General features: G+C 35.0%; 1 protein-coding gene across 3 annotated transcripts in view; it reads right to left on the bottom strand.

The window, feature by feature from the left end:
* The window catches only part of PIG-H (Phosphatidylinositol glycan anchor biosynthesis class H), a 68,829-nt gene extending 60,551 nt beyond the window's left edge, over positions 1 to 8,278 (bottom strand). The window contains exon 1 of one of the 3 annotated variants that reach the window (XM_081731089.1): positions 8,029 to 8,278. In XM_081731089.1, the coding sequence (XP_081587215.1) occupies positions 8,029 to 8,134 (106 nt within the window). In that variant the 5' untranslated portion in view covers positions 8,135 to 8,278. The other 2 variants (XM_081731087.1, XM_081731086.1) reach the window with 2 other exon arrangements.
* Positions 8,279 to 15,259: the final 6,981 nt, after the last annotated feature.

Genomic DNA, 15,259 nt, shown 5'->3' with positions numbered 1-15,259 from the left:
CGCTTGTCAGAATCTGGTCAGCCTACCATACGCCGAACCACACACACAATAGCGGCAGGGTACTTTTTACAGGATGCCGCTGCTCGCATCGGTGTGATGGGTCCAGGACGTTGTACCGTATATATCCGTACAATACGATTCACAGGACACGGCCTATACGAAAATTACGAACTTGACACATTTGTATGATGCGCGACGCCGTGATAGCGACGAAAAGGGCCACAATGAACTCCTTCCAGGATCTGTTCACTTGCGGCAGCATCAAACTACGCTCGATCACACTGCTCTACTGCTTTCACTAACGAGATACTGTTACTTGCCACGTGGCAATCTTATGGCCATGGGTTACGTCTGCACGGTACAGTTGCACATTGACTTTGGCTCACTATAAATGAATCAAGCTCTGTATTTGGCTTGAAATGCTAACCTAATAATTGGCAAATTACAAAGGTTTCTTAGTAACTATGAGCTCTGCTCTCTAATGACTAGCTCACTACATACAGAAGATCTATGCTATAAGGATTTTCATTGACACATTGCTGCAAATCACGCTACTGTATTCTAAACTTTAAAGAAATTATATTTCAACATGCTACTTTTTTTCTTTTTTTTTTTTCAAAAATATTGTAATTAGAATTGTCCGTAAGACAATATTGCGATTTATCATGAGGCAGAAAAGAAGGCTCATTTGATTTCCTTGTAAATGATAATATGGAACTTTACTACAGACTACCCGTATGTTGCCAAATATCTTATGAAATATACATATTGCATCGTTTTAGAACATACAACATCGACAAATAAAGCTTGTAATTATATTTCCATACATACACAATGTAATTAGTTACACTCCCGACTCTTCTGTGTTGCATATAGGCCGCACTTTTTTCCTAAATTTTGCCTTGAAAAATCATGTTGCGGCCTATAATTGAGTTTTTCCCACTCAGATCATAAACTGTCAGTTTCAAAATGACATACACATATTATTGTGCAGCCTTCAATTTGAATCATTTCAGTTGTAACGTACACATTTCCTGTTTTAAACTACAAAATCAAGCAAATCTTTTTCCAAATCTGGATATTTACACTTTTGAACTCGAACACCGACTTTTCAAACTATTTAAGTTTCTCTTCACTTGCACACCACCGACGAAGTTTTTCTCATCAACACCAAATTTGCGTCCAGCTTTCCGCTTTCCGTGTTCCTTTGCATAGCTGATAACTTGAAGTGTAAATTTCGCTGTATAACTACTACGCTCCTTTCTCATTGTCACTCAGAAACCAAATGATCCAACTTTTCTCGAATAAATCAGCTTTTTGAACTTGACTCGACTACGGTAGGTCCAATAGTATTTGAGCTATGGACGTTTAAAATTAATTTTTTCATGTTTTCGGTAGTCTGTAACTCCGAAAGGAAGCATTTGTGCACCCAGGTTGGTCTATACTTTTCGTCTTATCTTGGTGTCAGGAATCAGCTCCCAAACGTTGCCAGTGTTGTTTTGAAACACCATGTTTAATAATTATTTAACATCTTATATACAAAAGTGAGTAGGACTTCTTTAAAAATATATATATCCACAAATAATTAGCAAAATTGTGTGGTATTTTTACTTCAAAATATCACATACCCTCTTTTTGAAACAAAATCAAGTAAAACATGAGAGAAATACATTTATATAATACTCTTAAAGACTGCACATCAAGAACTTCGTTTCGGGTGGTTTTGTACACTCTTGAAATTTTTCAGTTAAATTTTAATTGTCATATACATTGTATAAATATTTCGAATGAATTTTTCATTGATTGATCACATACGTAATAATCTGTTACCACCTATCAGGTGCTTCGAATTCTGTAATGCACTGACTGTTCCTTAAGCTTGTTCAGAATCTGGAAAGCGCCGAATTTTCTGTTCATAAATTATATGCGTACTAGACTGTTCATCTGAGCTTGTGGTTTCCTAGGCTCTAGAATATATAACCACTATCACGGTTTACCCAGTCCTGAAGGTTTCTGAATTTTTAACAAGAGGAATTCAACATATCGTTACGGTTTATATATATATAAAGAAAAACTATGAAATACATTTAAGAAGAGTGGAAAGAACCAATCACTGTTCCAATTCACAAGAAAAAAGACAAAACTGATTGTAAAAATTATCGACACTTTTCTCTTAACATTCTAGTAACAAGATCAATCAAATACGCAGATGAAATTATTGGAGATTATCAGTGTAGATTTAGGCTAAATCGATCAAATATCGACCAGATATTTACCATTCGACAAATACTCGAAAAGAAATCGGAATATATTACCCAGTACATCAACTGTTTATTGATTTAGAAAGGCTTACGACTCGGTTAGGAGGGAAACATTGTACAACATTCTTACAGAATTTGGAATATCGAAAAACCTAGTTTGATAATTAAATTGTGTTTAAATGAGTCCCAGAGTAAAATCTGAGTAGAAAAATGCGAGCTTCCACATCGAGAATATTCTGAAACAAGCAGATGCGTTATCGCCATTATAATTCAGTTGTTCCGGAGTACGCTATAAGGAAAATCAAAGATAATATCCAGGGCCTAGAGCTGAATGGTATTCAGCAGGTTATGGAGTATGCTGATGTAAATCTAATAGGAGATGATAGGAGAACAATAGAAAGAAGTGCAGAGGCCTTATTAAACACTTGCAGCAACACTGATTTAGAAGAAAATGCATAGAAAATTAAATACATGGAAGTTCACCAGGATCGTAATATGGCAAATAATGAATGCGTTAAAACATCAAATAATAATTTCGACAAAGTGGATACCTTCAAATATTTAGGATCAATATTACCAGACCAAAATCATATCCACGAAGAAATTAAATGTCGACTGAAATCAGAAAATTCGTATTATTATTCAGTTCACAAATATTTTGTCGTCGCGAATTCTGTCGAGGAATTTAAAGTTTAAAATATATAAAATGAGAATCATGCCTGTTGTGCTTTATGGTTGTGAAACATGGTCGCTTATGCTGAGGGAAGAACGCAGACTGAAAATATTTGACAGTAAAATCCTGAGACGAATATTCGGACCCAAGAGGAATGGGAAATTGCGAACTTCGTAACGAGGAACTACATAATTTATACAGTATACCACACATCGTTAGGGTCATCTAGTCTAGGAGGCTCAGGTTGGCAGATCATGTAGCCAGAAGGGAAAAAGGTAGAAACGCTTTCAATGTCTTAACTGGAAGACCAATTGGAAAAAGTCCATTAGGAAAACCTAGGCGCAGTTGGGAGGACAATATTAAGATGGATCTCGCAGAAATAGGAATAGTATAGAAACTGGATCGAATTGGGTAAGGATAGAAGTCAATGGAGAGCTTTTGTGAATGCGGTACTGAACCTTCGGATTCCATAGGGTTAAACACAACTGCACAACAAACATGAGTGAGTGGCCAGGTTTTGCGCTTCTATCGGGATGTCCGGGATTCAACCCGTCATTCGACCATTTTAACAAAAGTTTTTCTTAATTCCGTCTGTGAGTGTAGAGATAGTGCGTATACTGTGAGTCCCGGCCGACTTTCTTTCTTATCGTTTTAAAATTTTTGTTATTACTAATTACCAGCAGTGACGGATTCGCGAAGGGAGTTGGGGTGAGAATGTCTTTCGGATTGAAGCCTGTACCCTGAAATTAACGGGGTTTCTGAAACAAACTAAATATTAGTTATGCCTTTACTCATAAGCTTCAAGCTCTCCTCAAATAAAAAATTAGGAATTTTTGGAAAATCAAACAGTAATAAGAAAAAACCCTCCCAAAATACTTTTCTAAATCCGCCACTGATTATCAGTATAAAATGGTCTTCAAGGTTGTATCCGAAAGATTATTGCTTAATATACAAACGAAAAGAAATATTTGTCATGCCTATACTCACAAACTTCAAGCTCCTCCCAAATAAAAATTAGGAATTTTTAGAAAAACTAAACATTAATCAGAGAAACACCTCCCACAATACGTTTCTAAATCCTCTCCTGATTATTGTATAAATGTGTATTCAGAGTAGTATCCGGAAGATTATTGCTAAATCGCTGCACAGCTACAGTATAAAAGAAATGTGCAACTACGCTGTGACGGATATATTGAAAAACGTAAGTTTAACTATGTGCTTGAAGATAGAGTACTAAGCTCGAAGAAATGAAACACGGATGACTAAAAATGAGATGATTTAGAGAAGAAAAAAGATGTCGGTAATTCAGAAGTTAAAGTTTAATAGCCTTTAAAATCGCCCTCAAATACTACACACTCTGTTTACCTTAATCCATAAAACATGTGTTCCATCCATCATAATGGTGAATTCTAGAACGAAATATGGCATTTAGGCCATGAAATCTTATTAAACTATAGAGTATAAGAAAGTTATTTAGATAGAAAAATCATGAAAATGAAAAAAAGCCAAAATTTCCAAAATTCTCGTTCTTTTTTTCCCCAAAAAAGCCGGCTATTTTGCATCTCTATTTAGAAGTGAATTGTTACCAGTGGGAAACTATTATAATCGCCACTGGAACTTGTCCAGAACCCATGCACTCTCACTACCTTCGTTTCCGCATATGTGTAGAGTCGCTGACGCGCCTGTACTCTTCGTACGCATTTCGCACGGGCTCAGTGGTTTCACCCTGCCCTGATTCCACCCAGCGCAGGTTGATTCGTGATTTTTCAACTGACAATTAGTATCTCCCCCAATCTTGAACATACAGGCTCTCCAGTGTTTGTTACTTCACACAATATAGCAGAGCCAGCGAAGGGGGTTAAGAAGCCCCGCAGCGCTCGCTGTTTTCTACTTTTATCACAACTTAGACAAAAACAAGGTACTCGGTCCAGGAGCCATGAAACGATTTGGGGGAGATACTAGATGCCATCCGATTTTTTTCACTGTATCTCTCCTGCCATACAACCGAACTCCGTGTTTATATGTAAATCGTGATATATATATATATATATAAAAAAAAAAAAAGTCATATCGCCCAGCGCAAATTTTTTCAAGGACAATAAATGATTAGAGAAAGAATTCAAACTTTTCATGAAGTATTTTGAGTAGTGTGCCTAAGCCTGAGACGCACGACAAACTCTACCTTACGAACAATTTCTAGGCCACTACCAGTGAATATCGCGATTAAAGAACTGCAATAGCACGTAATCATTTCCAAGGCATGCCAGTCTGCAGAAACATTATCAAACCGACTGCATGCAATAGGGTAGGCGTCATCCTTCGGATATCATTTAAAGGAAGAAAAGGCAAAGGACTTTTTTTTAGGGGGGGGGGGTCTTGCATTGCCGGACCAATTTTATGAAATTTACCGGGTCAATTGCAGAATTTATTTTTGGTCTGTGAGGAAGAGTGAAAGTCAAGCAAGGGAAACAGTTCTGGTTGTCACTGATATTGTAAGCGTGCTGTACGTGGAAATCAGAAGGGACTACTTGGTGGAGGCAAACTTGTTGATTTTGTTGCAGGAAAGGCAGTGTGGAAATGGCGCGTATACTTCTACACGATTGTACAGTTGGCTTAAGTTTAGAGTTGCCCCTCCAGTCCAGAGTTGCCCTTGGACTTTGCAACATACAAAATACAGTGCTTAAAGTATTAAAAATTGTTACATTTCACTTAACTTCAGTACTCCGTGGGCTTCACAAAAATTTAAAAGGTTTACTTCATCATTTTTGCGCATTCGTTACGACTGTTCGCCATATTTTACAACTACCATACTGTTGAAACATTCCGCGAATGCTTCCGCATCCGGCAAATAGTACTAACTTCCACATATCTTTTCTCGTATTAAACATAACTCTACTGCCAAAGTTACTTTCCTAAACATCAAATAAAAACTTCAAATTGTCATTTCTTACCTCATTTCTCCTGTAAATTTTCCTGATTTTTATAAAAAGCGGAGGGGTATCTCTAAACTTAACCCGTACAGTTTTCTACTCGATATCGGAAAACTACAGGTTTCTGATTTGAAGATCTAACCTAACCTCACTTAGTACATTTTGTTATTTTTTTGGATGGCATTTGATATCTCCCCCTTGGTTATTTTTTGGAAGGCATTTGGTATCTCCCTCAAGTCCACACACAGGACTAACCTCGTTTATATGGATACCCACTATCGCTTACGCGCCTGCTTCCTATGGATGTAACCTCTCGGTCCCCCTGCTGCGCTGTCATTACTTGATTAGATAGCATTGATGCTTTTCAGTGGTTATCTAGTACAAGTTGGTTCGTGTCTTTTGCACAATAGTTCTTATAGCGTATGTACACTGAAGTCCTCCTAAAGTGAATCCGTACAAAATACTCCTAAAGAATACAAGTCCACGCCCCCATCGACGGTTCCGGAGCCGGTACTGGAGCCTGAGCCACTACCATGTAATTTGGGGGAGAAACTTAATACCCGAATGAATTTGCAGTAGGAACTTCGAAACTACTTAACGGGATTACTTGAAACAGTTTGGCATTTTCAGTTTCACGGTGCCTACTCTATATTAGATATTTAGGATATAGTATACATGAAGCTGCATCAGTTCCCGAAGGAGCAGGACGCTCATAGTTTTATGGATTATTCATTGAGTATGTACGAACTTACAAAGGGGGTAACAAAGCGACTTTTACTTACTTATCGACTGATATGAAAATAAAAAAGAACGTACCTGTGCTTTATATCTGCATGTGTAGTGCCCTTGTACTTTATCTATGACTATGTGTGTGTGGGGGGGGAGGAATTTAACGCATATCGCATGTCTTGTGCACATGGATACTTCTTACTATTGCACTACGTAGAAAATTTATCGTATTTCATGTAGAAGTGGTAATAGAACACAGAAGAAGGGGTATGTTTAGTACAAGGGGTCCAGAAGCACGTAAAAAACACAAAATTTACAGGAGAAATCAGTGATGCAAGTACTTAGACGTAACATAATAACCAAATCTAACCTAACCTAACATAAACTAACTTAAGCTAAACTGAACTAACCTAAACTAACGTAATATTAGTAGGAATAAGTGAAATTCTGTCTTTTTTTTTTTTTTTTTTTTTTTTTTGGAAAATTATGCGGAACTCCTACACTAATGTAACATAAACTAAACTAACCTAACGTAACTAAACTAGCCTAACCTAACTTAAACTAACCAACCCTACCCTAAACTAACCGAATGTGAACAGAAATTACCAAAATTGTTACATATTTTAGAGAAAAGAGCTGGACCCCTTCTGCTAAACATAGGCCAAATGTAGTCAATTTGTCTGTATTCTTTTTAAGTTTAGCTCTGTTAAAGTAAACATGCACTGAGCTCTTACTGTGAGTGGAACAAATTCTAAACCCTGAAACGGGAAAGTTGTATAAATCACAGCTGTTTTCAGTTAATATTGTTTTACTATGTCTGACATTAAGTTAAAATAAAAGTTTTCGAAAAACTGCTCACATAAACCTCCACGAATCACTTCACAGACAAAGAAATCGTTACTAACCTTTTTCTACTCTCCACAGCAATTGTTTTAAAAGGTACTTGATGGCAAATATTGAAAAAGTTAAAGGTACTACTAATGTAAAGAGCCTGTCGCTCACAGCGTACGATGATAGCATATAAACCAAAAGAAACAGTCCTATGTTAAATCCTAGTCTTTTTGAAATCGAAGTTTGAATTTCAACAACGTATTCAAAACAAATGTTGGAACTATTGTGTTTTATAATATATAAATTTAGTTTGTCGCCATTTATACTTTCTTCACCAGATATTACAACTTTCCCACACATTAAATTAACTAACGTAAACTTCAACAAATTACTTCAAGCTAATCTAATAAGGAAGACCAAAACAAAGGCAGAATGCACTTTCTTCTTCTTCTTTCTGAAATAGTAACGTTTCAGACTCTCATTTATATTTCAATTCGTCACTACTATTCTTCAACTTTATTATCGCGCTTTGAAGCTAAAAGTTGTTCAGAAATTATACTTTTACGGTGTATATACAGAAACAAAACAACTATAAGTTTCTTACCGCTCCAACTCCCCGCCTTCAATTTGAAGACAAGCGTCTTCCGATTTGTCTGTTTCCCGCCAATATTATTATTGTTATTATTATTTTCACTTTCTCGAATATACATTCATTAAAGCTATCATTATCTAGCTTCAATTTCTCCTATATTTGCTTAACTTATAGAAAACTCTCAAGTCAGTAAATTGTTATGCGTCAGTCTATCTTAGTATTTAGGCGTATTATTTAAAAAATAATTTTTAATTTGTAATTTTATGCACATTGGATGGCCAATTTCTACCAATGTTGCCACATCCTAGGACAGTTCTAATGGATTCCGTACACGAATGTTTACGTCGACAAATAATGAATCGAATCATTTCTCGCCGTTAACCAAATTGTTAGTAGTATTTCGTTTAAGCCAGTTATAGAGCATTAAATATTCCATCATATATTGTATCAAATATTTCGTTAAAATGAAATGTGAACGTGTACGATACCAAGTTGTATCCAATTTTTGGGTTACTTACAACATTCGTTAAGACTGTTCTAAAATACAACTTGTTCTATTTCTAACAAACATTGCATCAAATAAAACAAATGAAAATCACTGTGCTGTGGCACTAAAAATGAATATGATATGGACGCAGAAAATAGTTGATTTTTTTTTCTATGCGTATTAGCAGTTTCCTGTTTCTACAATGCGTTTATACACGGTTATAGAAAACTTGAACATGACTCTTGTTCAAAACAATTCAAGAGTATTTGATGAAAAGGAAGCCAGCACTGACGTCATTTTTGTCTTGAATTCAATAATTTCGTTCAAGAGACTTCGTTTCGGTCCTGTTCTAAACAACCCAATTCAACAGTATTTAATAGCCAATAAGGGACGAGGTTGATTGTAGGATAAAGCAAAACAACCTTATGATATGTTGGCGTCGCGTTCTTGAGACAGCGCCAGTTGTAGAATAAAAATATTTTTATTCAACAAAGTGTGCATTAGAATAATAAACAAAAGCAATAATTCCTGCTGAAAGATATTGTTAGTAATTTTGTTCACAATATACACGATTTATGTAATTACAATGCCTGCATGATTTCAGTAACGTTAAATTTTCGGGCAGTGTTAGGTATAAATATTAAATATTAATTTGAAAATTTAATATAAAAGAATATCGGGTGTAAGTTAAGAAAGAAGAGTCCATCAAATATATAATTGCGTACAGAATGATAATATCCGCGCAAACTGAAGCACCCTAGAAATGGTTACTTGTCCTATTATAATATATGTAACTCTTTAACTATTTTATCATAAAATTTCGCAAGTAGTATTTTAGAAGTTATTTCTTTAAGTTAGGAGTTGTTTTCACTCGTGAAGATTAATTTTAAGAGGACTTTCCCGATAAGGTACAAATGCGCATCCAGATAGATGCCACATAGACATATAAGAAAGTACAAAAAAAAACACTAAAATTGAGAATGCTATTTAACAGTGTCAGGGCAGAAGTTTATAAGGTGGCCCACGCGAGAGTATGTCCATAGGGAGCAGGCGCGTCATCGACGGAGATTATAATGCAAGAAACCCATGATATTGTATTCACTCCTTTGAACTTAACTATAGCCCTTGTAATGGTTCGATACTGCTAACATAAATCACTGGTTTCGTACATTATACAGGCATGTTCCGACAGTGGAAATTATTATCCCAGACAATCCTTTCATATGTTCTCAGACATTCTAACAGTAAAATTACTATTTGTTTGACGGGCTATTTGTAACCAGTACCAAATATGGGATAGGTTTGTGGAGAATGTGTGATGCAAATATGCGCGGTAAGTCTAGTAGTTGAGAAAAATATCATTGCTTGGTGCTTCGTTTGGTTTCATGTATTGTTCAGTCTTTTCTTTAAACACTCTTCAATGCCAAAGCATAAATAACATCAAAAGGCAGTAGTTACCTCTTGATACACACAATTTTGGGAAACACTTCAATTTTCTCCTTGAGTGTGACTTTGTCATCAATACGCTATATGAAGAAATTTTTTTTAAAGAGACTTAGTACACGGAATGATTTTATATCTAAGTAGCGCTTCACTCTTTTAACGTAATACAACCTAATTCGCATTTAACGAAAAAAGACGAAATACTTAGTTAAAATTCGATGGCGTTGCTACAAATTTACTTGGCCTGTTTTCTAAATGATTTAATATAATTTATTAAATTTCAAATGCCTGCAGAAAGTTAGGAAAAATTCTAATATTATAAATATTCACGCGCAGGTCTGAACTAAATAAGCATGTAATTTCGCTTTCACCGGTTTTCATGGTTTCGGTCACTTGTTTTAGACTGCTACCTATCAACACGTATATAAAACACAATTCAATACCTCTATGATCGTGTAAAAAATTGTTTCAAGTTCATTCGAGGCCCTTGTTCAAGGGTCTTGAACAATATTCCTTCGAACGCGTATATTTTAGGTATTGAATGGTCTTATTCAAGCTTTAATTGACCGTGTACACCTGGGTTTGACCATAAATTTAAAGAATATTGGGCTACTTACCGCAGGTGGCCTCCCAAGATTTGTGTAGATTAAGAATATTCCGCCAAACTGAAAAAGATCTTTCACTTTCCTTGCTTTGAAACATTTTTTAAAACGTCCTGGTATGTTAGACCCTATTATGTGGGTTCTTTTGTTTAAAGCAAAATGTTCAAAACAAATTATTAAAACTTGTTTTAAACAATTGATTTTGTTTAAAACAAATTTTTTTATACATTTTAAACATTTTGTTTTAAACACGTTACTTTAAGACTTGTTTTAAACACATGTTTATTTTACTTTATTTTTGAAAAAAAAATCTGCCAGAGTAAGAAAATTGTCGAAAAGTGCTTCCCATTCAGAAGACTATTTTCTTCCTATGTGAATGTTTTGATTTCTTCTGGCTGCAGCAGGTCAATGTGGTGTTCTACAATTTATTTTACTTCTTTTTTCTCCTTGTTTTTACCGTTTATTGCATTGTTTTAATGTTTGTCAGTTAACTTGCGAGAAAGTGTCGTAGCCGAAGGTTGGACTACTCATAGAATTGAAATTAAATAATAAATAAAATATTATCATGGAAACAGGCGTTTTTTTTTTACATTCTATTCAGAAAACAAACGAAGGGTGCTTTGCTAAATTGTGGTTTTGAAATTAAAATATCACAGGCATTCGTTGATGCAGTACATGTTGGTTATCAGTCTCCATACATACATACGTTAGAGAAAGAAAGAATCCGAAATGAAAGAAAGAAAAACTACATAACAAGATGCAATCTAGAGTTTTATATGATTGTCGCTAGAGAGGGGCGGGCGTCCGTTTAGAGGTCATCCGCCCCCTAGCTTGAATTTAAAATTTTGGGAACAGTAATGCAGATTTAGAAACCCTTTTCTGAGCAAAGTCCACAGAAAATATATGAAGTCCTTACACCGAATAAATACGGACTTTGATCAGGTATAATCCATTTCCATTGGCCGTAAGGAGCTATAGGCCTACATTGCTCTCTTGTATATTTTTTTGGCACAAGGATTCTAAAGTGGTTCTAGTTTCGAGTTTCTGGCCTGCTTAAAATTCTGGAAATTGGGCCTAAGAACTCCCCAGTTTTGATCATCTATAGTTCCTCCGTATCTATTCGGTATAAGGACCTGAAGCTTGTTCTGTTGGACTTTGCTTATCAAAAGGTTTCTAAAACTGTCTTACTGCTTCCAAAATCTGAAATTCAGAATGCGGCTGGGATCGGCTGCCCTCCTGCCTCACTGACGCTCCGGTCTAGCAGCTGTAATATGAAACTATTCTACGCCCTTTCACGTAGTTTTAGTTACATTTATTTCGGACACTTGACTGCGAAGACATTATGTTTTGAAATAGAATTCACTTACTGAGCAAAACTGAACTTTATTGAAAATGGACTTTTGGATTCATTGTGCTCTGAACTCCCCAAATAATACTTTTTTTCAATGAATTATTGACTTGAAAAAACAACCAATTGCATATGCTTGCAGAAAATATTCTAAAGTTAACACAACATGAAGCGTGCTTTAAACACCAATTACTTTTCGAAACTTTTTGAAACACAGAGATTATTTCAAAATAATTTTATTAGCATCAGTGTTCTGAAATAGTAATAAAATTTTACAGCTAAAACCTCACTCGCTTCCTCGAAACGCGAACGTAGCCCCTAAGGACATAGTTAGGAAACTTTCAGAAGCAGTAACAACAAAATTACTTGTCTTAGGGCTAAAATAACTGTACAAGCTTATTTCTGGTAAAATTATAGCCTTAAAAACATGTAACATGACTCGCTTTGCATTTGACATTTCGAATACCAATCAAATATTGCCGCCATGATGCTTGATAGCACCATCTGATGTGTCAGACCACTTTCGGGTTTCATCATTGTCCCTCAACCCGTTGTCAACATACAAGGGTTGTGTGGACTTTCGTTTCACTATGTAAATTGATAGGTTGTGTGAAATCTACGTAGTAGGTAGATTTTAAAATCTACCTAACCTTTTCCGCCCGAGCCCGCACAATTGTGCGGGGAGTTTTTCTGTATTACACTAGCAAGAATTTTTCATTTTCACCTTACTACGACTTCAAAACACGCACAGTTGTGCGAGTCCACTTTCTTAGAACCTACTGTGAACCTACTGTGCGAGTCCATTTTTTTTAAAATAAAAATGTTCTATACATGTTTCATGTAGTATGGAAAAAATGGTTTCATGAAAATAATCTAAGAATTTCTACTCCCGTGCAGAAAGGGCTAAAAAGCTTATTACAACCAAGAAAGTACTTATGAGAGTCAAGAGGGTGTAATAAGTTAGAATTACATATCCATACTGAAATATTCTGTACCCAGCACAGTGTAGTCTTAATTATGATATAATAATTGAAAAGGTCGATTGCAAGCAGGGGTGCTATTCAGGCGGTTCGGACCGGTTCTCTAGAACCGGTTGTTAAAATATTTCGAGTTCACAGAATCGTTTGTTATACCCAGACATAACAGTAAATTTCAACATTATACCCAGGAACAGTAAACTTTAGTCCAATTATATTTGTTTCTAAAATTCTTACAGATAAAGGGTGAAACATATTATTCCGCAGAACAAAGTGTAAGGGTTTATTTCTTAATCTTAAATGAATGATCAGATATCAAGAATGAGAACTGGGATCACATGAGTGTAGCGGTGAGAGTTATTCATATTTGAAACGCTCAGCACCTCTCGATCCATTGCTGGATTAAGGTCTTTCCAATACTTTTTGACAGCCATCTATCTTGGGTAATTTGTTTCCAAATTATTCGCATAGTACCTAATTTTGTCACACCATCTTGTATTAGGATGCTGTCTAGGTCTCTACTTGTCACTTGTGGTATCCAGTAAAAACTGCTTTGGTCTACCTTGTACGGTGTTTCCTAAGAGAGTTATATCTATATCTACTGTATGTATGCACTCTCAATCATATCTCTCTCTCTCTCTCTCTCTCTCTATATATATATATATATATATATATATATATATATATATATATATATATATATATATATATATATATATATATTGTTGAGGAAGTAAAGTTAAATGGTTTTTATTTTTAAATTTTTAATAATTGAATCAAATACAGATAAAATAAATGTGAGAAAATTAAAAGTCAAGAAATTACAACAACGTCGAATTAGGTTAAGAAAATAGATTTCAAAATTATGTTATCCAAGTATTGTTTTGGTTATGTCAGTTGTAAATACAGACGTGTAAGTGTACAATGTTTTGATTACAAAGAATAACAAAGAAATAATGCAGTGTTAGTAATATTGTTAGAGTCGTTGTAATGTTTATGTTGTTATTTGTCAATTGTTAACATTGACACAAATTTTAGGATGTGACAAAATTGTCAGATTACGGAGATAGACGTCTGGAGATTTTGTCTATTTGATGATCATTGCAGAAATGTAAATTTCGGCAATGAGATAGCAAACATGTGGAGCAACGTGAAGCAAGGTGGCAGTTTGGAAATTAACAAGTTGGAAATAAATACTCTACCAAGATGAGATGATCATCATTCGACGGAGATAGGTCTTAGACGATCATTTGTTGTGCATTCGACGGAGAAGAGACTCTCAGTTCATTTATTTTAAGTTTTACAATTCATCGAGATTTACTGTGAGATTATTCACAAGCTATGGCGAACCATTCGACTTTTGAGTATCTTGATAGCATTATCACCAGTGGTTGGAGTTAGCTCTGCTGCACCTTAGCTTCCTGAGAACCAACATCAACATCAACCCTGAAGATATGTGTTTGCTATTCGATTATCGTCATCAAATAGAGAAAATAGTCAGACTCCGTAGGTTGTGAACTGGTAACTTTTGTTCATTCTCTACACAACACAATGCACTTTAATACCATAATCTTTTATTGAAAATACAATTACTTTTAACGAAACTTGGAACGTGTTTACTTTCTTAGAATTAGTAAATGAATTTTCCCGCACATTATAGAAAATGTTCGGAGGACAATCTTCCTATGTCTTCGAGCTACGAACTTGCTATTAAAGGCACACACAGGGGGGTTGACTTATATATATATATATATATATATATATATATATATATATATATATATATATATATATAAGTTAGATAGATAGATAGATAGATAAATAGATACAGATATAGATATATAATACAGAACCGGTTGTTAAAAAAATAGAATAACACACCACTGGTTGCTAGTAAATATATGTTTAAAATCATGTTTTACACTGTTCAAAATGTTTAAAACATGTTTTCTTCGTGTGTATTTTAAAACATGTTTAAAATATTTTGAACATCCTTTTTTATGTTTTAAACACGTTTTGTTTTTTTCCAATCCTAGTTATTATTTTGGCGCACGCCTAGATAATTGCGTATAGAATGATAATATGAGTGCATTCGATATTTCTGGTGTGATTATGTGCTTCATATAATTATTTCTTCATGAAATTCATTCGTATGTCTTGAAAATTATTTCTTATTGTGAGTTACACTCTTGGTACAGATTCACTTTAGCAGGGCTTTCATTATGGTTTAAATACGAGTTGGACGTATATCATTAAAAAGACTGCAGAAAAATCAACTTGTCCACAAAAAACAAGCATGCTATTTAACCAAGTCAGGACAGGAGCACAGCAGAAAGGCGTTAGCAATAGGAGGTGTATGCATAAGTAATGATAGCGCGAAAAATGC

This window comes from Thermobia domestica, chromosome 11 (assembly GCF_964235325.1).
Source record: "Thermobia domestica chromosome 11, izTheDome1.hap1.1, whole genome shotgun sequence".
Taxonomy (NCBI): Eukaryota; Metazoa; Arthropoda; class Insecta; order Zygentoma; family Lepismatidae; genus Thermobia; species Thermobia domestica.
This window is presented reverse-complemented; position numbering and strand designations above follow the sequence as displayed.